The sequence below is a fragment of the Neltuma alba genome, unplaced genomic scaffold (assembly GCF_004799145.2).
Source record: "Neltuma alba isolate B1F8T4 unplaced genomic scaffold, ASM479914v2 tig00003123_pilon, whole genome shotgun sequence".
NCBI classification, from domain to species: domain Eukaryota; kingdom Viridiplantae; phylum Streptophyta; class Magnoliopsida; order Fabales; family Fabaceae; genus Neltuma; species Neltuma alba.
In genome coordinates, this window is record NW_021633147.1 from 89,418 (window position 1) to 114,858 (window position 25,441).

The following is a 25,441-nucleotide window of genomic DNA, read 5'->3' on the forward strand; positions in this document are numbered from 1 at the left end:
TTTTGATCCTAAATATAAGACCTATTTTTCATATTTATCAATTTTTTCTAAATTAGCCTTATGGATACTCCCTCAACCATAATCAAGTAGAAGAGAGAGTGAAAATATAAAGAAAGATAATTATGATGTTTTTAAAAAAATCTCATTTTTTTAATAATTAACTAACTTATCTAATTTTCTTAATCTAATTAAATTAGTTAAATAGATTTTATATTAACGACCGAAGAAGTAAATCAGAACATTATATTTAGTACCAAATTATCAGAAATGGCGTGTATGCGTGTGTATATGGTGTGTATACGTGTGTATAGGCTTCATTCTTAAACCACTTGGAGAGTATAAATTTTCCCCCCAAGACTGTGAAAACTAATTAAAAATTGATTTAAACTATCAAAACAAAATAATTTATTTCTTTCAAACGTTAATGCAAATTCAAGTTTTTTTTATATTTTTTTTCCAAAGCGATTATAAGTGTTAACAAACAAAATTAACCAACACGAATAAGAATAGAAATTAATATGAAGGTGAAGAACAAATCATTGAGATGTAAGATATCAGGTCAAACACTCTGTCAACATTTCCGTCGAACTAAGAAGCACTAAGAAGTATTTACACATTATTTTTCCATGACTATAATCATATGATAAAATAACATAGATTAAATTAAAATTATAAGGATTATCATAGGAAAATAACAAAATGACCTCAAGGGCCTCCAGAATTCATCAAGCATCACTCTACTCGCTAACCTCATCCCACTCTTGTATCCACTAAAGCAGTCATACAAGAAATGTTCGCAGTGATGTAGCCCCAATGGCTTCAAAATTTTTGAACTCACCACTTTATATATAAAAAAGATGCCACCTCATAAATAATGATATGATATGATACAACAACAAAAATTGTCAAGAAGTTGTCAGACTGAACCATATCAAGCCCCAGCCTCAGCTTTATCAGTTAACTGGAGAGTCATTTTGATGTTCATAGCTGCCAACTCTGCTGCTAAATATCTGAACACATATGGCATGGCAACAGTCTCCATGCCTTTACTTGTTTGGCAAGCATGACAGTATACCTTCTTTAGAGCTCTACCTGGGGGCAGCCCGCCAATCTCCCGGATCGGCCGCTTCTGTGGCTGAAGGAACGTCGTTGTGAGCATGCTTCCACATAGTGAACATACATCAGCAATGTGATAATCAGAACATGTATGCAGTCGATCATGCAGTAGATATGCAGCTCCATGTGCAAGTAGGGAGTCACGTTCCATTTCTCCGAATCGGATTCCTCCTCCACGTTTTCGTCCTTTAATCGGCTGCCGGGTCACCTGGTCAATTGTTCCAGTAGAGCGGACCTGATACTTATCTGAAACCATATGACGGAGACGTTGATAATAAACAGGCCCAATAAAAATCTCACACGTAAGTTCTGTTCCATAAACTCCACTGTAGAGAACTTCTACACCATGATAATTGAATCCCTTTTCTTTTAGCAGGACACCAAGTTCATCAACGAGTGAGTCTGATTTTAATGACTCCCCACCATCTTTCTTCGTTGAGCTACGGAATGGGGTTGCATCTACAAAATTTCCATGTAAGCTGCCCCCCTGTAAGAAGAAATTGTTTTAGATCTCTTCACACTCTTTACAATATAAATGACAATATTATGCAGATTGCATACAATGTAAAAGGCAGATTCAATATCAAAATCTAAATCATTATTCCAAAATGATGTTAGAGAGGAGTTTTCTTATACTTTAAATCCCAATTAATGTGCACAACCACACAAGACAAAAGCTACTCATCCCTCACATTGATAACACCCAAATAAGGGTAGGGCCTTGAAAGGGAGGCCAAAAAAAAAAATTACTTTCTCTGTTCATTTTTATAAGAAACAACTACAAGAATTACCCCGATTCAAAATGTTATTTAAATTTAGTTAAAAGTAGCAAATTATACCTTTACTTATAAAGAGTACATGAGAGATATTGAGTGGAAATTTAATGTAGAAAAATAATAAGTGGCATATATTTAATGGAAGTAAAAATGAAAAGTTTAAAATTTCAAACAAAAAGAATTTGTTTGTCATATTTAGAAATACCAATGAGAGAGATTGTTCCTTATTAAAAAAGGAAAAAAAAAAATTGAGAGAAGTGTCAATCAACAACATATATTCATCTTCAGCAACTTCCCCGAAACAGCAAATTCTCCATATATTTTTATTTAGCTGCAATACCTTAGCAGCAACAGATTCCAAAAGCATTGCAATTGTCATCCTGGAAGGAAATGCATGAGGATTGATGATCAGATCTGGACGCATCCCAGTAGTTCCAGAAAATGGCATATCAATATCTGGCCACAACTGGGAGCAGACACCCTTCTGCCCGTGCCTACTGCTAAATTTATCACCAATGATCGGGTTCCTAGGATGTCGAAAGCGTATGTTAACCTGCTCAGACAATTATTACACAAATTAAAATTCGTCGATAAAATCAAATCTTCTTAGAAAAAGGCTATCCAGAGTTAACCAAGCAGCTCTTCATAGTGCCAACCCCATGGGATATGTCAAGATTGGAGATCAACTAGGGAACATTTTAACTAAAGCATTGCAGGGACGTGAAGTTAATTATATTTTTAACAAGTTGAGCATGATTAGCATCTATGCTCCAACAAGCTTGTGTCAGAAAATGTGTTTGACGTAAATAATTTGTCATTAGTACTAGCCCGGCTATAGGAATTAGTCATTAGGATAGAATCATTCAGCAATTATTACTAGAAGGCATAATGATAGAATTATTCAGTAATTACTGCTAGAAGGCTCCCAATGTATATAAATAGGCATAATCATATAGATCAAAACATGTCAGACTTTTCTCCCATCGCCACGTCTTATCACCAAGCAACAAGACAGTTCGTGAAAACAATTCTATCCTATCTTAAATAGGAGGACATCAGATGGATGTTTTTTTTGTAATAGCATTCTGTTCAAACTAACAACACTTTCGTAAGATTACGCCACTTTAAAAATAATAGACTGAGACCTTTTCAACAAAACTCGTCAATTTCTGAGAACAAATTTGTGTTGCACCAAAATCTCCTAAAAATCTATTCTAAATGGTAGTTGCTGCTGGTGCAATGTAAGACTAAAAGTACACTTCAAAAATAATGATCGCAAGCCAGAAGAACTACACATAATGACTTCAAAGATAATAGTCATCCAAGGGTTTGCTAGACATGTAAGATGCAACCAAAGAACCATCAACCAGTTTTCTGATGCTCGATTAAAATCATAACAAAATAATGATCTACTTTTCTGGAAAGACATCTATGAGCAGTGATTGAATATTTTTAGTACAACTTCCTAAGCAGGTTTTGAACAATATAGTTCTTTCACCAACAAGAACCACTAAACAGTAAAAAGTAAAACCAAAATATTATTATTCTTTCTTGCAAACCCAAACCTTGGAAGGTCAGAAACCTTCATGCTACTCATCCCACCGCCAAACCCACACAATCCTCCTCCATTTTAATTTCCTAAACTTTGAGACACTCAAATATATCAACCTAATTTCTGGTGAAAATTGAAATATATCCAAAGGAATCAACTCACCTTCTGAAGATTCTTCTTGTTTTTGACATCAACAGAAACATAATCAACATAAACAGGTTCAGAACCCTTTCTTTTGTAGGTGAATGTTGAACTTGTAACCTCATTATAAACGCTATAGTAGGGATCGTCTGGTTTTATCATCTGCAAGATGGCCATTGAAATTTTGATTAGACAAAATTGGAAATTACACGACATAGTAGGGAGGGAGAGATCTGAAGGCAAACCTGACCAACATATGGTAGTCCATCTGAATCAAGGAAGTGTGAACTTGCTTTATCAACGTTGCTTCTTCTAAAAATTTTTGAGGTCTGGCCTGACCGACCACGTTGTTCAGTCAAGTCAATTGTCTCAGTCTGATAAGCACAATAATGTCAGGTCAGGTGTGTCAACTGGGAAACAGATATCCATTATTTCACAAGCAAACATCAGAAATAAATTCTGAGAAGGCTATGAAAACTTCAAGATTAGAAAGAATTAAAACTAGATAAACACAAAAAAAGAAGTCGCAGGCTTTGGGCAGATAATAAGGAAGGTTCAAAGTGCCTTGTCCCTAACAATAAATGTTCAAAGTGGCCTATTAAAGTGAACCCTGAATGTCTTAATTGAACATCACTGAACATCAAGAAAAAATCTATGACCAAGATGCCAAAGATGAGATGCAGAAGAATTGATATCAACCAGCCAAATCCTAGTAAGACGATACTTGAAAAGGCAGGCACTAACTTGCAGGAGTGCAAAGCAGGGAAGGCAATAAGGCAGGTCCTCCTCATCCCCGTTCCCTGTAACGGTAACCACATTTATCTACTCCAATTCCCCATAAGGATATAGGATCCATGGTGATCCTCAGATTTGCGAAAGTTTTATACAAACTAAGTTACTGGATAAAAAATAGGTATCTAATCTTTCAGTAAAAGAAGTTGACGTATACCTTGTAACTAATAAAAGATGCGATAGTTGTCAGCAGTTTAGCTGTTACAGGTTGTTAGGGTTTAGGAATCTATACAAAGGAAATTGTATGGGAAATCAGAAATTATGCTGTGAGTAATTCAGTTTTGCACTTTTCAGTTCTCTCCGTGTTTCTCTCTTCTAACTCCTCCCTCTTTCTACCCTCCCTCTTTCTCTCTAGTAATGGTATTATTAGAATATTCTCTCATTAAGGAAAATAGCATAGTCCGTACCATTAGTATAGGATCAGATATTATTATGCTAGGATATTATCCCGTCATTACTACTAAGACTCATCTCTACCGTTATATACCCCTTCCCTGATCATGAATAGATACAAGAGATTCATATCTTCTCACTCTCACTCTCTATATCGTATCAGAGAGTAGTCTCTAGTATCACTCTGGCTTACTGTCACTACCATTATTCACTTTCACCTCTATCACTGTCACAGTGTGCATGAATTAAGGCTTTTGATCCTGGACATTTCCTAAGACCTGCCCAAAGGAGTCCCCACGTTCAAATCAGTATTTCCCCAGAATCTTGTCGTTGTCTGACAGTGGGTGTGTCTCATGTGCCTCCTCCAAATTTGTTGTCCGTCCACACGCCAGCAATTGGAAGAGGGGGAAATTATCTTTTTGCTGGCAATCACCTTCTCCAACACCAATTTGTTGAATCTGGCTTGATCCTAGTGTTTTCAGGCCACGGATTTCTGTTTTCCAGATTTGGGTTCACCATTCCTTTGTTGTCCTGTACGGTATTGCACTGTGTTGAGTTGGTGCTGGCTCTTGGTGTAGCTGCAGCTCTTCCCCTTTGTCCTAGTATTTGTTTCTGGTTGGTTTTCTCTTCTGGTAATTGTTTGGTCCCTGATGCAGCCTTTGGTTGCTGTTTCTGCTCTAGTTTGGCACTCCTTTTCTTGTTGGCTATCTTCTATATCACGCACTGATGCCTCAGTGTCTGGTATTCTCTGTCATTAGGCCCATGGTGTGGCTGCTGTTTTCCCAGGTATTTTTCAATTGGTTCGAATGTTCATTGGTTATTTTTCCCTGGTGTGGCATCTGGTCCACCCTTCTTCATCTGAGAATTTTGCTCAGCACTCTAAATCTTCTCTTGAGCTTTTTTATGATTGATAGTTGTAGCTTATCTCATCGTGGTACCACAGCAGAGGTACATAATCCCATCTCAATTTTCAAGTGGATGGGAAGAACATCATATTAATTTATTATTAAGGTTATACTCCCTCTAGTCCTAAATATAAAACCCATTTTGTAGTGTAATTTTACACTACATTATATTTAGGACCAGAAGAGTATATATTTTAACCTGTTAAGATCTATTGACCCTGTTAGGATGATGGGAAGTCACATTCCATAACAAGATACTGTATGGTCAAAGTAGGTCAAGCATTGCACCGATATTAACATGATCATGCTTCTTAAGGAAAGTAAATGCTATAGCAAGGAAGCACGATCAGTTCTGTCAGGTAGTAAAGCAAGATCAAACCTGATATATTTGTCCATGAAACATTCCACGCTCCACCGATGACTTGTTCAGAATCATGGCATCCTCCATATCATATCTGCATTTTTTCAACAAGTTCATAAATAGAACAGTAGATTAAAGCTACATTTGCTACAGAGACACTGCAGTAGCTACCCTGTGTATGCCAGAACTGCAACAATTGCATTTGTGCCTGAAGGATATTCATCAATGCTATATTTTGCATACGCACCCGTCCGAACAATAGGACTCTGGGGAGTCTGAAAATGCCAGCAAAATAAACGTTTTTACCAGACTAAGGTGGGAGAAAACATACACATGCATGTACGACCTTTTGGTTCAGATGTAGAGCAAGGGATTAACAAGACCAACAACTTCTACAGTTATTTCTGCATTCAGTCTTCCAACATACCAGGGCCAATTCAACATTTAATTGGGGGGAAAATCGCATTTGCAATCTATACCACAATGACATGAACAAACCTGAAGATGGTACAACTTTTGATCTGCACGATTTCGAATTGCTTGGCAAGAGAATCCCATTGTTTGCTTTGCCATCTAAAACATAAACAAGCATAGAATGAGAAGATCTGAGAGATCTGAGGAACAAGCAGATTTAAGCACACCAAGACAAAATGTACCTGGCACTGGTACATATTTCGGGGACTCTGATTATGATCTGACCATGGAGTAAGGCTAGCAACTACACTGAGCATTCCTGTTGGATGGATTTCCTCATGAGTTGCAGGAAATGCACTTTTGCTTCCACCATCCCCACCATCGGGACATCTTATCTCCATAAAAATCTACAAAAGAAGATTAAGTTCATTCAGAATTTAGCAGAAATCCAACCAATCCATGGGTCGGGAGAACAGAATGTATCATGCACTGACCTGTTCAAATGGCCCAATAAGTTCAATATTTTCACTACCATCAGAAGGAACAGATAAATTTCTGACTGGCCGGACAAATCTTGAAGGAGATGAAAAGAGGTACAGGCCAGGATATGCTCCACCCATGCTCAAAGGAACATATCCCACCTCCAGATCATTAGGAATCTACAAAATGCTAAAGTTAATATCAAGCAAAAGATATAAAATAAATGAAGGGAAAGGAACTGAAGGAGCAGAAAAGCAGACCACCACTGCAGATGATACTTTCAATCTTCGTAAATAATCCACAACTTTTTCAACTTGACCAGAGGGTACAGAACCAACAATACAGCCATCTAGAAAAACATTAAGAACTTCAGGTGGACCAGCAAGGACTAGCTTTGGCAGTGATGGCTTCATTCCAACCTCAACTAAAATTTTGATGATTGACATTTTTATTTTAAAATAATCTTTAATCTGCCCTTGAGAATCAAAAAATGATGTCACACCTGAAATAGAGAAAGGAAAAAACTGAAGAAATGCATTTGTCACATAAATTAGACAACGAACAATTAACGAACAAGGAATCCTTTCTTGTTTCCTGGTTAAAATAAAATAAAATACAGAATAATTCATTTCAGAAGACATGATTTTGGAGGATTAAGAATCCTCTTTAACAAAAATGAAAAGACAAAGATGATAGAAACAAAGAGACAGGAAAATCAATCACCCCAACAACGTGATCTGGCTTGTTCAACTGCTCTTAAGGCCACTTTGAAATGCCACCGATCACGCAATATATTTGAACTCAACAATGGATAAGTTCCTTTTGAAAGAAGGCAAAGGAGGCAGTAACTTACAACAGGTGCTAGTCATGTGATTCAGTAGTCCACAGGGCTCCCCATCAGGCGTGTGCACAGGACAAAGAAAACCCCAAGAGCTAATGAAAAGATACAACCACGCATAAGAAACACAAATATCACAGGAAGACCATACAGTTTTCAAGATAGATATAAGAGCTTATACTAACTCAGGCAGCAATTTTCGTACAGTCGTCGTCCGAAGACCAGCAAAGGAGGCCCCCCGATGAACAGCACGAAAATGTGAAAGAAAACGTAAGAAGTTTAACCTTTCAGCCTGAACTGAATAACCTGTTTTCTGAGTAAGCAAAAATATAATCAATAAAAGATGTATAAGGGCATCAAGCAAGTATATACAGGAAACTAAAAGAAGAGATGCATACAATGTCCTAAATTATTTGATTATTCTTGTCATAATTAATTGTGAATAAAAACTACACCACATTCAACTTAGTACAGCATCAAATAATAATCAATTCGTTATAAAATGACTAGCAGGAGCAGAAGTAATAGATTTGATAAGTAACCATATTCATTACAGAAAAACTCATTCTCCAAGACCAATAACTCCACCCAACCTTCTCCTTGTTTCACTCTTTATTTAAAGATATTCCCCACACAAACACCGAAGGTCCTTGGGAAGTAATGATTTAATGACAGATACACTTGCATATCCCATCAAGAGTTTGGTATCATAGTGAATTCTAGCATGTAATTTTTTAATTCATCGCATATTCATAATTTATGATTTTTTTCCTAATTTTTAGTATATTATCTCAGATATGGTCTTTTTATATTTCTTTCGTATATTATCTCAGACATTTCTTTGAAATGAATTATTTGGCTTCTTTGGTCAGTGATGGGCAGGAGAATTTGGTGCTCTCTCTTTTACTGGCTGGTATAAAGTAAAATGATAGGGGCATATTAAAAATGGCAAAGTTCTGGGGAGTTTTTTTTTTTGGCTTGGAGCATCTAGTTGGAGAAGACTGCATAAATTATTAACAAAGCATCAGCAAACTACAAGTTATTTACTGGAAGGGTCCTTATCCCTGCTTCCCTTAGCTTTTAAATTCAAGTTTATTTGGAGTTTTTTGGTCATATATAATAACCATCTTTTGGTTTCTTCTCTTCAAGGGGCTGTCCTATCTTCCAAGCTTGTAGTCTTGTTCTCGATAACAATATTCCTTTCTTTATTAAAAATACTTACGCACTATTCTTATGCATAAGATAAACCTATTATTATTTATTAAAATTAGAAAAACACTAATTGAAGGATGGAGCATTATAACTGCCAGGACAAAAGTTAATTGATCAGTAGCAAGTTATACCTGCTGCAGATCTAGGCCCGTTTGAGTGGCCAGTCTTCCACTTCTCAACATAGTTTCAACAGCTGTACTTACTGATCTTGCTGAATTTTTTTCCATAACCTTCTTAACATGAGCTACTGCACTCACCAAGGAGACACACACGCGCATAGATATAAACATAAAATTAGTAAGCAATAACCATCATCAACTTAATTCTCAAATCTAAATCCTAATGTTCATACCAAAATGAATAAGTTGGCAAAAAAATGAATGATAAAGAGTGGAAAACAAAAACTTAAATCCATCCAGAAACTGGTGTTTCTCTTGTTCAAAAATTCAGTCTGGGTATATCAAAATATAGAAGAAAGCCTAGCAATAGTCTTCCTAAGTCTAACCACACAAAAAAAAAAGGATCAAATTAAGGGAAAATATAAGATAATCAAACCCTGATAACATCAAATGGTCAAATCCAATGTAATGGGGGAAAACAATCTGAGAACAAACAAAAATTGTTTGCTGCAAATGATGGGCCTTGTGGACCAAGATCTTCATTCACCAACGAACAGTTATGCATCTAAAATTGTTATTCTGATGTCGATAAATTTAAATGGGAAAAAGTGACAGGAGAAAGCTTCTCAGCACAAAGAAACATAACTAGAACTCAAGACATATCAAAAGTGCTTTAAAAATATCTACATACAGCTGCAGAAATCAAACTTGTCATTTTTGTCCCGGAGCTCATCCTCAAGAAATTTCTTGCCCTTTTGAAGCCATTCTTCTATTTTTTCCTAGTATCCAAAAGTTGATTAAGAAATTATAAATAAGACCCCCAGAAATACTTAACAAAGTGTAATCAGAATTTAAGGAGACAGCAGTACATCCACAAGCCTAATAAGCAGGAAAAACATTAAAATCCTGGCTCCCTAAGGGAAAAAGAGTCTAGAAAAGCACCACGAGAGTGAGGTGCTAAAATTAAGAAAACAAAAATTTATATAAAAATTTGAGATAACACATATTTTGCTATTGCAATAATTGTCACAAGTACAATTGAATCCCACAGGCTCAAGACTGTAGAACACGAGACAATCCTAGATCCTGTTCTATTAATGTCCAACAAAAATGATCATACAAATTTAAAGGCATAAACTTCTGCTCAAAATGAAGGATGGGAAGTTGGTAACAAGACCTTATGATTCATGCTCCGACAACTAAGGTGTGACAATCCTGAAATTCTGATCACCAACATACTATAACTCTTATTTAACCACATTTGACAATTTTTAAGCTCCCCATTTTGGAGTCTATGTGCCAATTGGTCAAGACCAACTAGATATTTAGACTATATTTTCAAATATTGTAAAATTGTTTTAATATTGAAACAACTCAGTTATAGCAATTGTAATTTTAATGTCCACTACTATAAAATTGAGTTTTACATTTCACCCAAAAAAAATGAATTTTGCAATTGAGATAAATCAATTCTAGCTATTGTAATATGTATTTCAAGTGCCATTTCATCCCACAAGCTTAAGATTTTAAAACTCAAAAGGATAAGCAGGGATTATGTTTAGCTAATATGTCCAACAAAAATTATAATACAAATTAAGTTTGCAATCATAATCATAAATTTCTTGTAAAACAGTAAATGCTCAAAATGAAGTATGATGGTTACCCATAATGATTCATGTTCACAGCCATAAAGGACTCGAATCCTGACATCCTAATAATTAGATTTTTTTTCCCTTTCATTTTATTGGTTACTGATATGTTTACTTTTGCTTCTCACACATTAAAAAGGAAGCCTAAAGAAACACATGAAGGTAGTAAGATGTCTTTTGTTGGAGTTATTACCGTTTTGAAGGAAGTTTAGAGTTGCTGTTAGCTGTTATTTTAGACTATTTTGGGAACTGTACAGTGCAATCTAGGTCTTTTGACTATGGCTTATTTGATACTTTGAGAGTGTGAGGGAGTGCACTGGCTGCTCAAAAGCCAGAGGTTTGTGACTGGTCTGAGGTCTCATTTTGGCATTGTAAAACTCCTCTTATCATAACAGAGGTGTTCTCTTGAATACTAATCCCAGTTCATTAAGTATTTTTTTTTTATCATTCCCTTTTGAGTTGCAACAGTTACATTGGGAGGGGTTGAAATTCCACACCCCAACTCACCCTTACTACTTGAGTCAGCCTCAAGTGGCTGAGGGCATGTTTGCATTAACGTTGGCAGAAATTGGCATAAAAGTTAATGAGTGTAATGTGATTTATGTTCGGATAAAAAAGCCAATTTGACATACACTAATTTGGATGATATATTGAAGAATCAGTTTCAAGAGGTTCAGACATTAGGGGGGGAAAGCAAAGAGTCAGAAAAAGTTATTTCAACTTTAAAGTAACTTTTGAACACAAGTGACTGCCAAACATTAATTTTTCATCCAACTAACCTTTTTTTTTAGTCTCACCTAACTTCTAAAGCCTCCTAATGTCATACCAAACAAGCTTTGAAACATACTATTACTCTTAACTATCTGACCATTTTTAACCTCCCACTTATAGTATGTTAAAATTGCCAATTGCTCAAACCTCAGCAGATATTTAGATTTAACTATATTTTAAGCATCCATATAAGAAATCTGTTAGAATCCCGTGATATTCTCAGAATCCCTACCCATGATTTTAGCTACAAGATCAATCCCTGATTATGTGCTGCTATATCTCTAATTAATTGTAATTCAATTTTGATTGATTGTAACCGGATTCTCTCACCCATCCGGACTCTATATATTGTAGCCTATCATATGAAATAATACAAGAGAGTGTGAATTACTCAAAATAATTACTCATGGTATCAGAGCAGTGGGTTCGGCCTGAACCCAAAATCCCGTCCTGAAACGCCGCCGGAAAACGGAGAGAGAGAGAGAGTGAGGCGTCCTCAGATCTGAAGCCAGGAGCAGGATGTGACCGACACCACCCCTCCAGTTCTCACCGGAAACCACCGATCGGCGCATCCCCAGAAGCCGGCGTCAAACAGCCTCCGCGCGTGAAGTCCACGCGCCGCCGCCAGCGCCGCCGCAGGATCTTTTTCAGCCCAGAAGATGAACCCATCAGATTTTCCACCTCTTTTTGGGTCTGTTCGCAACACCCCAGTCACCAAAGGTACCGTTCCAATGGGTCTTATGTCCGGCACCTCCTCAAATACTCAAGGTAACTCTCCTTCACCAATGGCCCCCTCTAGAACATTTGATTCAGTGTCAGACTTGACAACAGCCACTGAACCTCAAGCTATGGTGGTGGCTCACAAACTGAATGGCAGCAACTATCTCCAATGGTCTCAAAGTGTATTAATGTATCTTCGTGGGAAGCGTAAGGAGAAGTATATCAATGGAGAAGCAAAACAACCGGCACATAATGATCCTAGTTTTGACACCTGGTTCGCTGAAAATAATCAGGTGATGTCTTGGCTATGCAACTCAATGACTCTCGAAATTAGTGAGGGATACCTCCTTGCAAGCACAGCCAAGGAGATCTGGGATGCTGCTAGACGCACTTACTCTACATTAGACAACATTGCTGCCTTGTTAGATCTGAGGAGGCAACTCAAGGATCTAAAGCAAGGAAACTTGACTATAACACAATACTACAGCACCCTGATAAAGATATGGCAGCAATTGGACCTCTTTGAAGTACATCCGTGGAAGAATATTGATGATGCCAATTACTACAGACAACTAGTTGAAAAAGGTCGAACTTATGACTTCCTATTGGGCCTGAATGATGTGTTTGAAGAAGTAAGAGGCAGAATTATGGGTCTAAAACCTCTTCCATCCTTGTTTGAAGTCTTCAGTATGGTTAAGTTTGAAGAAAGCCGAAGACACCTCACTCAAGGTAACCAACCTCCTCCAATAGATGGCTCCGCATTAGTTACAAGAAGTTCCCAAACATCAGAGAGCTCTGAAAGAAAAGGGAACAAGTGGTGCAATCACTGTAACAAGAAGGGCCACACCAGAGATGAATGCTGGAAACTGCATGGAAAACCAAACCCAGGGAGACAGAAACAACGACAAGATGGAAAAAGCCACCACACCTCCTCCGAGGAAAGAAGTGATGATGGAGACCACTTGACCAGAGAAGAACTTCAAATACTTCGTAAGATGCTTGAAAAGCAAAACAAATCAAAATCAGTTCCCCACGTAAACTTGATCCAGTCAGGTAATTCTATTATTGCCCTTAATGCAATGGTAACTAGTGATGAGACATGGATTGTTGACTCAGGTGCGACAGACCACATGACTGGTAACAAGTCCCTCTTCAAAACTCTCAAATACTCCCATGAGAATCTTAGAGTAAAAGTAGCAACTGGCCTATATACTAGAGTTGAGGGTGTTGGCACTGTGGCTCTTTCTGATGATCTGGAAATTCATAATGTTTTGTTTGTTCCTGCTCTCACTTGCAATCTTATATCTGTGAGCAAATTGACTAAAGGACAAGTATGTCGGGTGATTTTTGATGATGTTAAATGTGTTTTTCAGGATTCGACCTCGGGGAGGAAGATTTTGACTGCTAAAGAATGGGATGGACTCTACTACTTTGAAGGAAAGGATATGAAGACTAAAGAAGCAAGGAAAGCTATGGTTAGCTCCAATTCTCAGAATAAAAATGTAATGTTGTGGCATCAAAGATTAGGCCACCCCAGTTTTAATTATATGAAGCATGTGTTTCCAACTTTATTCAATAAAAATTCTTCACCTTTCCAATGTGAAACTTGTCAAATTGCCAAACAAACTCGTGCGTCTTATCCCAAACATATTTACAAACCCACTACACCGTTTACGATGATCCATACAGACATTTGGGGACCAGCCAAAACTAAAACCCGAACAGGCACAGCGTGGTTTATTACATTCATTGATGATCATACCCGGGTTACATGGGTGTACCTCATGAAAGAGAAATCCGAAGCCTTACAAATCTTCAAAAACTTTCACACCTTTGTGAGAACCCAATTTCAAACTCCCATCAAAGTTCTGCGAAGTGACAATGCTAAAGAGTATATGAGTGGAGCCTTTAGAGAATTTCTTGAACAACAGGGAATCCACCACCAAACCTCATGTGTCTATACTCCTCAACAAAATGGAATTGCCGAGCGAAAGAATAGACATCTCTTAGAAGTAACCCGAGCCATTATGATGGAAAAAAATGTTCCCAGCCTGTTTTGGGGAGACGCTGTGCTAACCGCAGCCTATCTTATCAATCGAATGGCCTCCAAAATTCTCAATTTCAGTACCCCTATCCAAAAAACTTCTTGAGACCTACCCAACCTCACCTATCATCAATACCATCCCACAAAAGGTCTTTGGGTGTGTTGTCTTTGTCCATAAACATGATGGGGGCAAACTGGGTGCTAGAGCAGAAAAATGCATTTTCCTTGGGTACTCCTCCACCCAAAAAGGTTATAGGTGTTATTGTCCCTCTACTAGAAAACTCATAATCTCCAAAGACACCGTCTTTTATGAGGATGATGCATATTATCCCAAATTACCCATTCAGGGGGAGAGTGATCGAATAGAATGGCTAATTACACCTGAACCCACAACCAACTCACATCTTAACCCTCCTGAACCCTCCATACCACAAGAGGAAATACCTGAACCTGAACCAGAAAACCCAAAACCTACACCTCGACCAGAACAGCCCAACAGCCCCACAAACAACCCTCACACAATGGAAACAAATGCTGAGATTGATGCAAGGGTGACAGAGCACTCAGGGTCTCAACCAGGAGAACAAGACAGGAGTAGTAGGGTTCCTTCCATTCCAAGGCAGCAACATGATTCCAATCCGGAGTTGGATCCTGAGGAGCTAGGATGGCCTATTGCACTTAGAAAGGGGGTAAGGTCATGTACTCAGCATCCTATTCAAAGATTTGTCTCTTACGGCAATTTGTCTACTAGAATGCAAACCTTTGTGGTGAATAGCTCACAGGTAAAAGTTCCAGAGACATTTCAACAGGCCATGAAAGATCCTAATTGGAAATATGCAGCATACGAAGAGTTGAAAGCCTTGGAGGATAGTAACACATGGGATATTACCACACTCCCTGAGGGGAAGAAAGCAGTGGGTTGCAGATGGATCTTCACCCCTAAGTTCAATCCTGACGGAAGTATCAACAAGTACAAAGGGAGATTAGTTGCAAAAGGGTACACGCAAACTTATGGGATTGATTATCAAGAAACGTTTGCACCAGTGGCAAAGTTCAATACCATCCAGGTACTTCTATCCCTAGCCGCCAACCTTGACTGGTCTCTTCATCAACTGGATGTAAAGAATGCTTTCCTAAATGGAGACTTAGAGGAGAAAGTATACATGGAAGTCCCAGATGGAGTAATAGCTCCACCCAATTCGGTTTGCAAACTGAAGAAGTCATTATATGGCCTGAAACAGTCTCCACGAGCATGGTTCGATAGGTTTGCCAAAGCAATTAAAAGATTTGGTTACAACCAAGGTCAAGCAGACCATACCCTTTTCATCAAACACAGTGCTGGAAAGGTAACGATCCTAATTGTGTATGTGGATGATATAGTCATAACTGGTGATGATGAAGCTTCTATCACTCAACTCAAGAGAGCCCTGGCAAGGGAATTCCAAGTAAAGGACCTAGGACAAATGAGGTACTTTCTTGGAATGGAGGTTGCTAGATCTAAAAAGGGTATAAGTGTGTCTCAACGGAAATACACACTTGATTTACTCCACGAAACAGGGATACTTGGGGGTAAACCGAGTGAAACACCTATGGAAGAGTCATGCAATCTGGAGGTTAAACTAGAAGGAGTACCAGTTGACGCAGAAAGGTACAGAAGACTTGTGGGAAAACTAATCTACTTGACCCATACACGACCTGACATCAGCTATGCAGTCGGCGTGGTAAGCCAATTTATGCACCAACCTCAGGAAGAACACATGGAAGCAGTGTATAGAATCCTGACCTACCTCAAACTCAATCCTGGAAGAGGAATATTCTTTAAAAGGGGAAATACAAGACACAGAGGTCTACACTGATGCAGATCATGGGAGAGCTGTGGATAACAGGAGATCTGTCACAGGTTATTGTACTTATGTTTGGGGAAACCTTGTCACTTGGCGGAGCAAGAAACAGACCGTGGTCTCAAGAAGCAGTGCTGAAGCTGAGCTAAGAGCTGTAGCACTGGGGGTATGTGAAGGAATGTGGGTGATCAGACTCCTGAATGAACTAAGAATTCCCTATGAAGGCCCAGTGAAACTTTGGTGTGACAACCAAGCTAGTATTGAAATGACAAAAAAATCCGGTGTACCATGACCGAACAAAACATGTCGACATTGATCGGCACTTTATCAAAGAGAAAGTAGAAGGGGGTATCATCAACTTGAACTATGTGCGCTCATCTGATCAGATTGCTGACATCATGACCAAACCTTTGGCCAGAGTCAAGTTTGAAGGGCTTCGAAGCAAGCTGGGAATGGTTGACATCTACTCTCCAGCTTGAGGGGGAGTGTTAGAATCCCGTGATATTCTCAGAATCCCTACCCATGATTTTAGCTACAAGATCAATCCCTGATTATGTGCTGCTATATCTCTAATTAATTGTAATTCAATTTTGATTGATTGTAACCGGATTCTCTCACCCATCCGGACTCTATATATTGTAGCCTATCATATGAAATAATACAAGAGAGTGTGAATTACTCAAAATAATTACTCAAAATCAATGATTTTGCTCAAAATCATGTATTGGAACATTATAAATCTTGAAAAATTAAGGAATGCGCTCTGAGAACAAAAACTATACAAGGGTGGTGGTTTTATAATGATTTCCATGTAAAGGTTAAAATAATCTATCTACACACCAGAGTCCTGATAATATAGGCAAAGAGTAAGATTAACATATGCTGATAAGAGATGCCAACAACTAGCGATCAGATTTAAAAGAAGCAAGATGACAATGATGAAGGTGATGGATTATGATTCAATGCTTTGATCTCTCCAGTTCAATTTGTGCTGAACAAGTCGTTTAACATCTAATCTGTATGTGTATGTCTTAAATAGTAATTTCTGTCTTCCAAATCAACAAACATACAGCTAACCAAATCAACGTCATCAAACATATCTATTAACCTGGAAGACAAAGCTGATCATGTGTGTCAGTGTTAGATGTTAAAACACCACTTTGGCACAATTCAAACTTAAGGGACCAAATCCAAGAACAAAGTACAAATTTAAGCTATAAAGAGAAAGGTCTAAAAACTTTCTACCTTAAGATAAATAGTAATCAGATGGCCAGGAAGCAGGACCTCCTGATTCTGCAAAGAGTCAGGGCTGTCGGGCACAGATGTCTGATCTATAAGCGAGAAAAGTTTCTGTAACATGAAGCTGGGGAAGAGGGAAAAAATGATCCATAACAAATCAATGTAAGATAGAACTTCCACAGAAGAATATTATATTCACATAAAATTCTAGAGATTTAATTTAATCATGTAGGATAAGAGAGAAGATGGTGACTGACATAAGTAGGTTGAATTTGTCAAAATTGTTGTCCAGATGAACGAATATATGGTCTTTGATAACAGTTTCAGCCACCTAGCAAGGATATTTAAGTATTAGGAAGACATAAAGTTATATGGACTGATGATTGCTTTCCTCATCACAGTAATGTGAATAATGAGCAAACACAACTTACAGTTGGATAACTGTCATGGTCAAGACCATCCATAAGAGGTTGGAAGTATTCTCCTAATCATAGAGGGAAGAAGTTAATACTGATTATGCAAGTTATACTATGGTATGACGTTCAAGAATGCTACACTATGTACCAATATATTCAAGACATTGAAGACGAGTAAACCGAGACAAATCTCGAACTTCATCTAAAATTATTTTTGCCCTTTCACCAACAAGTTGGGTTCCAACAGCACCCTTTCCTTTCTCATGCTTCTCATTGTAGCAGCAAGTCAAATTGACATAAATTTCATGGTCAGTGGTGTCAACAAGGGCCTGATAGTAACAATTAAATACATTGTAAGTGAATCTTTACCCAACCAGAATGAAAAGTGGGGAAAACTAGCAAGAAATTAAGATGTATGAAATTTAATGCACCTATAGATAAAAATCAAATCAAATGTGCCAACCCTTGATGCAGTTAAATAGAACATAACTAATCATGACTTACCTTTAAAACAATGCCCACAGGAAGCAAAAACTCCCTTCCTTTTAACCTGCAATGTTATATCATGTAGAGACATGTCTTATTACTTCTCCAACCACAAGCATTTCTCTTCTTTCTGCTAAGTTAACATCATGCTTCTTACCAGAAACCTAGTCTAGCACTTCCACTACGAAGGTAGTACAGTCTAACTGTCACTGATGATTGATCTGCTCTTACGCACCTGGACGTTTTAAACATAAGAGCCAAAAAGAAACCATAAATAATTAAATCAAAATATTTAAATATGTAATGAAACTTTTCACCTAATATCATATCCAATTCAATTGAACCAGAAAATCTGCCAGGATTGGATCTTAGAAGAAAAGCACACTAATGACTAAGAACATAAAAGGGAAATTTCAGGAAACAGCACCGCGTGCACTCAAGGAAACTTTTGGGGGGCTAAGTCTCTCCCCCACAAGCCAGTATAAAATTTTCTGCCATTCTCACCCACCATACCCACCCCTGTATTCATTATTCACCAGAATATATTCTCTCTCCTCTAAAAAAGAAATTGTTAATTTCTCTCATCTGCTCCATCTATCAGCCTTGGATTTGGCCCTATTCTCTCTTCTTCATTCCTCTTTGGAAATCAGTCTTGGACCAGTTTGGCCCTATTCTCTCTTCTTCGTTCCTCTTTGGAAATAAGTATTAACGGACATGGACTGGCAATCATAATCAGGTAAACCTTGCCACTGAACCAAAACTACTTTTTGATCATCAGTGAGGGTTCTGATTTGCTTAATAGCAGCAGGTTGAACATAAAGCTCCAGATCTGCTGCAAGAAAAGAAGGCAGTGGCTGTGGAATGTCTGATTCAAAGTGTTTTTTTCCCCTTAGTAGAGAAATGTAAAAGACTGGGTGAATGGTCACATCTTCAGGAAGTGGCAGTTTAAAAACCACCTGTTCAGTCCGTGCAAATGATAGAATATGGGCCATAGTATCTAAGACTTGCCTCCATTAGACTTCTTAACAAGAGATTTGATTTTTTATGGCTGAATTTTGAGGGAAACAGCATTACCTACATGATCTATTCTGAATTTATGAGTACATTGTTCCACATATAATTGAGCTTTATCTAGATCATCTTTAAGCTCATCAAAAATCATATTGTGCTTTAATATCAAATAATGAAACCCTCTGCTGATGCTATAATCGCTAGAACCAGAAAATCTGCTAATGTCAAAGAAAAACAAACAGAGGACTAGCAAGATAAAAGGGAAAATCAAAGAAATAGTTGCACGCATCCACACTCACACTACCTTTTGAGAGGCTAGTCTCTCACCACAAGTCAGTACACAATTTGTTACACTTCTCGCCCTATATTCATTTTTCACTCAACTATCTTCTCTCTCCTCCAAGCAACAAAACATCAATTTCCCTAGTTTGCATTTTCTATCATACTTCAGCCAGGTTGTCCCAATCCCCTCTTCTTTTTACCTCTTTCGACATAAGTATTAACAGGCCTACACTCTTATCTGATTGTACCCATTTATATCGGTTTTGTTGATGAATAAAACTAGAGCCAATGAGATTGCAATGGTCTCTTGCAATTTCCCTCCCATTCTTTGTACTCTCTCACCTAATATTTACAAAGACATTAAAATTCACTCTTGAATTTCCCAACAGCCTTTAAAAAAGTCCCAAAAACATCTTACAAACATAATTTATAACGGCAAGGTACTATTTGTGATAAGGTAATAATCTGAGATAGTACTGATTCAGACTAAAACAAACCTTATTGACACTGCTTTATCAGAATATCCTTCCCGCCGATCACTGAATGAATTCCGCACAATACTCATTGGCTAGAAAGTTCAGGAAACCACAAAAGAAATTTATAGGAACCAGAGAGGAAAAAAATAATGAAAATGGATAAATCTGTGATTACACAAAAAAAGCTACTATTCACACCAGCAGCACCACTGCAACAATATGAATATGATCAACTATGCTTCAAAATTTACCATACAGTAACATGATCCACCATAAGTATTACAATTTTTTTCATATAAGTCTTGCTAACAAGAAAAAGTTGGAGAATAACAAATCCTCATATGAGGGGGGAGGGGGGAAGTCTTATAAGAAATCCGCAAATCCTAAATAAAAAGTACTCCTCCAATCCTTAATATAAGACCTAATTGTTGAGTGGATTTTGGTCCTAAATATAAGACCTATTTTTAATATTTATCAATTTTTTTCTAAATTACCCTTCTGGATACTCCCTCAACCATAATCAAGTAGAAGAGGAAGAGAGGATATTAAGAAAGACGATTGTGGCGTAATGGTGTTTTAGGAAAAACATGTTATATTTCTTATAATTAACTAACTTACCTAACTTCCTTAATCTAATAAAATTAGTTAAATAGGTCTTATATTAAGGACCGGAGGAGTAATAAACAAAATAAAACTCTCCAACCACTTTGCACATCAGATATATTAAATCCCTAGGACCATGCATTTTGTACCAAAGAGAAACCATGAATATAATCTGAAAACATAATAACTTTAAAAGGAAAGAAACACACTTGATCCAGCTTGATTACTGTTAATCAATGCAAAAAAAAAAAAATGAAAAGGAAAGAAGAAAGCTGAAAGATAGAACTTCTTACGTAATTCCTCTTTGGCAAAATTAATAATCGAGCAACTCTCTCAATGCCATTCAAAATGAAGTAACTGAAAAGAAAACGTAAAAGATAAAGCTGATGTCATCCCAGACAATCAAACTAATTATTGTGGCATTGAAATCACATACAAACAGCAACAGAACAAGAGAATCAGGATTCGCAATTGCAGTAGTGTCCACAACCACAAAAATATTACGGTATGACACCAACTACATCAATATGTAAACCATTTGGAGATATGTATTTGCAGGGTTCTATCTATATTGTTTATATTTCTATTTAGCATGAGATTTTGTGTATGCACGTGAAGGAGCAAAAGGCATCATCAAAAAGATGAATAAGAGAGGAAAAGTGTCAGAAGCGAATTTTCATGATCAAGAAAAAGCAAGCCCCAACACCAGGGAATCAAGACAATAAAGAAAAGACCAATTAACAAGATGAATGATGGGGCTAATTAAGAATCCAATTATGGTGAATAATTTTTTATCCACGACTTCACCTACAGCCCCCCAAGCAAACGTTGAGGCACCACATGGGCACAATGTATATTTTGGTTCCATGACTTCACCTACAGCTCCCCAAGCAGATGATATGATGCTTGTTGAGGCACCCAATCGGCACAATGTACATGCATGCTTGTGAGTATTAAAAGACATTTGAAATACCAGCAGAAACTCAGAATAAGGATAAAATCACTCCGTAGAACGCATTGCAGCATCAAGATAAATCAACATCATGCATAATTTAGCAATATGATAAAGACATTGAACCACCTACCCCCCCATTTCTGATGCCTCTTCCCTGTAGGACACAAGTTTTTGGGGATTAGCATCTCTCAAGTGGCATAGTTTTGACTGCACAACATGCAACTCTCATCAATTGCAAGTGAAAGAAGATAATACTACGCATCATACTTACAAAGTTAGGCAATTAGCAGACAGATTTCAGTCATTGTTCTTATATCGCCTGAACTAGAAGTCATAAAAATTGACACAAGTGCAACCATTAGATGCAAACATCATCATAAAAACCAAGCCATAGTAAGAACATTAGGGTAATTTTATTTTTTGGCAGTTTTAGTCAGAATAAAACAAAACACAGATAAGCTTGACATGGAACAAAACATACAAGAAATAACAACATCCATAATAATTGTATATGTAGAAAGTTTGATATCGCATCTATCAAGGAGAAAGTGCAAGAAATTTGACTAAGGGGCTTTGGACATGTGCAAAGAAAACCGCTACAAGCACTGATGAAGAGAACTGAGTACATGCTTTTAGCCCTACGAAAAGATGTAGCAGGAGACCAAGAAAGACACTTTAAGTAACTTATCAAATGGGATACCATGATGAATGATATATATACATATATGAAAAAGTTAGTTGTCCATAAACCATGAAAGGGTTTTCATAATAAACAATATATCTGAAAAATTAGCTGTTAACAGACCATGTAACCATCGACACTTGTGGAATAAAACTTGCTGTTATGATATGGATGCATGGGTAGCAAAATACAACAAAATTTAAAAAGGAAAGAAATCATTTGAAAGCATCAAAACTAATCAACTAAGTATTGCCACATCATTAATATTTCCAGAAACCTGCAAATACTTTCACTTAGGAAAAGTAACATAGTCACGCAAAACAAAAGGGAAGAGCCGGAAGACAACATGTAGAGATACAGTTAACGTCTCTGAAACCAGTTAAAAGTCACAAGGTCGTAAGCAACCTGTAGCATTATGGGAAGCGACCCAAAATTAAATTTCTCTCTTATGATAGCCCCACCATCGTATTGGAAACATACATCGGCACTGAATTTTCCTGTATAAGAAATTTTTGCCTGCCTACACTGAACAAATGACACCAAGTAAAACAATCAACGAAGAAAAAGAGAACAAAAACTATTGTGAGCCAACACAAAATTGTGAAACTCACCTCAAATGGAAGCAGAGCATAAGCCATTGTGCTCGACGACCGCTCCTTTTGAGGAGGGTATACGTCCGGATTACTCACCCAAAGTAAGATACACAAGTTAAGGAGAGAAAAAATAACCAATTGCATCACGGAGAAAATATGTACAAATATCAAATTTATAATACAACGAGCAATGCAGAAACTATAGATGGAACAGAAAATGCAACAAACAAGGGGGGGAAAAAAACATATTTTGCAACATGTAAGTTCAATAAATTAACGACCTTGAAATTGAAAAGCAATTTAAAGAAAGGATATTCCTCAGCTTCTTCTTTGTAAAGGGGTCGCGAACTTCTACAGATTTGATATATTGGAACATAGTATCCAATCCAGCTTCCACCATGTAATCGAAAGACTCTATATGGGGCCTGAAGAGCTCTCGGAGATGCCCATAGTCCGGAACCACACCGGGTTTAACCACCATCTTGAATGCTATGGCAAGACTCTACTAGAAGGAAATATAAGGAGACAATATGCCGTCGCTTCCTGCTGATTGAATTTGAGAATATGGGAGACAGAAAAAGGGGCAACGACGGTGAAGAGGAAGAGGGAGAGGAAGCAGGGATGCTTGTTAGGGGAGAAGGGGGGTTTAAGTCTTTGTTCGGCCTTTTATGCATACGTATTTACTTTTTTGTTCAGCTGAGAATAATAACGGGCCAAAAACTAGCCGTTAATATGAGCCCATATTATTTTGGGCTAAAAATGCGCCAATCATGGAGGCCTTGTTTGTTTGTTTTGCCAACAGTTGTAGAATTCCAACAACTTAACTAAACTAATTGATCTTAGGTGTACCCAAAAAAAAATTGATCTTAGAAAAATTTATTAATTATTAATTTTAAAATCTGAACCCCAAGTAAAAATAAAAAAAATAATGTCGCATTATTAATTTAAAAAAAGAATGGACAATATTGACAAAAACATAATAAACATTAAATCATGTCATTCACTTTGACATTTTTGTTGTCATACTCCAGAGAGAATTGATGTAAGGAATTATTTATTAAATTCTAGCGTGAAACTTTATCACTATGATTAACAAAAAAGGAGAAGAGGAACCAATGAAAATTAAATATAACAAAATGAGTTAATTCTTAATAACATGATAAATCAATATTTAAATTTTTACTATAAGAAATTTTTACATTTAGTACTTAACAGTGATTCTGATAGGATTACATTCAATAAAGGATATATATGCCTAGCCAAAAAAAAACAGAGAGATAAATAATTTTTCTCTTTTCTCTTCTTGTTTTTTTTTTTTTTGTGAATTCTCTCTTTCTCTTTTTCTATTTCATTAATATATAAATATGCATTGTCCAAGCAACCTAAAATATTGCAATTGCTGTAACATTTTAAAATTAATGTATTCAATTCGTTAATAACCAAGGCAGAGGACATGAGTCTCAGGTGATATGTATCATCATACAACCCATTAATAATGCAGAGTAATTTTTAACACAAATGAAAAAAAAAATCATCACAGATTTATTCTTAATTATTAACTCTACTAATTTTGTTAGTTTTTATAATTCAATTATCCAGTTTCTATTGGATAGAATATATAGTCTATTCTATCTTAAATATATGACTCATTTATTAGAGGAGTAGCATGTTTCTTCAATCCAATTTAAGCACATGCACATTAAATCACCGCTTGGAAGAACTGCTCATGACGTTTTGTCGGTTAATTGGAACATGCGCGTAGATATTTCTCTGATATTTCACAAATTAATCTGTTTTGTGTGAATCGTATTTAGTCTCTTCTGAATGGCTACACGGACCTAGTCTGTGGCGGAGGAACGGTTGGTGGCTGACTGTGTTCCCATGACTCGCGGGAAAGGGCAAAAACTAACAAGTTTCACCAAATATTATCTACACTTCCGATTCTTAATATAAGACATATTTAACTAATTTGATTATATTAAAAAAGTTAGATAAATTAGTTAATTATAAGAAATATAATATGTTTTTTTTAAAACACCATAAGTATCTTTCTTAATATCGACTCTCCTTCTTCTATTTGATTATGATTGAGAGAGTATCCATCAGGATAATTTAAAAAAATTGATAAATACAAGAAATAAGTATTATATTTAATACCAAAATTAACCTAAAATTAGGTCCTATATTAAGGGCGGGAGAAATATATAATTTTTTACATATTATTGGCCGATAATATCTTCTTTTTAATACTACTTCTTGTCCTTAATATAAAAGTCAGTTGACTAGTATGAGTAGATTAAAAAAAACTAGTTAAATTAGTTATTTGTAATAAATAGGTGTTATAAGTCCTAAAATATCATTGCTAATTAAATATATTGACTAGAACTACCATTATTATAAATACTATCTTGAGAAAAAATATATAAATATGATAAATAAAACAGATTGAGGTCTTATATTTATGATCAAAATAAAAATCAAAATCAAACGAATATTAAGGTAGCATATTGTATTCTTTTCAACTAAATACAAGAACTTTTATATTATATGTTTGGTTTACATGAAAAGATAAAG

General features: G+C 36.6%; 1 protein-coding gene across 3 annotated transcripts; it reads right to left on the bottom strand.

Moving 5' to 3' along the window:
- Positions 1-641: 641 nt before the first annotated feature.
- LOC114740356 (DNA-directed RNA polymerase I subunit 2) lies at positions 642-23,493 on the bottom strand. Of its 3 annotated transcripts, none has more exons than XM_028928500.1 (26): positions 23,183-23,493; positions 22,886-22,968; positions 22,680-22,799; positions 21,723-21,799; positions 20,931-20,994; positions 20,056-20,126; positions 18,423-18,500; positions 18,284-18,329; positions 17,928-18,108; positions 17,795-17,847; positions 17,621-17,694; positions 17,370-17,487; positions 9,791-9,878; positions 9,112-9,227; positions 7,954-8,081; positions 7,784-7,863; positions 7,194-7,432; positions 6,945-7,109; positions 6,693-6,857; positions 6,535-6,609; positions 6,208-6,311; positions 6,055-6,130; positions 3,831-3,959; positions 3,607-3,747; positions 2,233-2,445; positions 642-1,603 (listed from the first exon to the last, which is right to left on the bottom strand). In XM_028928500.1, the coding sequence occupies exons 1-26, from the start codon at positions 23,346-23,348 to the stop codon at positions 932-934; spliced, it is 3,522 nt and encodes a 1,173-aa protein (XP_028784333.1). In that variant the 5' UTR covers positions 23,349-23,493; the 3' UTR covers positions 642-931. The 3 variants fall into 3 exon arrangements, with proteins under 3 accessions (XP_028784333.1, XP_028784332.1, XP_028784334.1); XM_028928499.1 differs by having other exon boundaries at positions 7,191-7,432; XM_028928501.1 differs by having other exon boundaries at positions 7,191-7,432; positions 22,680-22,794; positions 23,183-23,306.
- Positions 23,494-25,441: the final 1,948 nt, after the last annotated feature.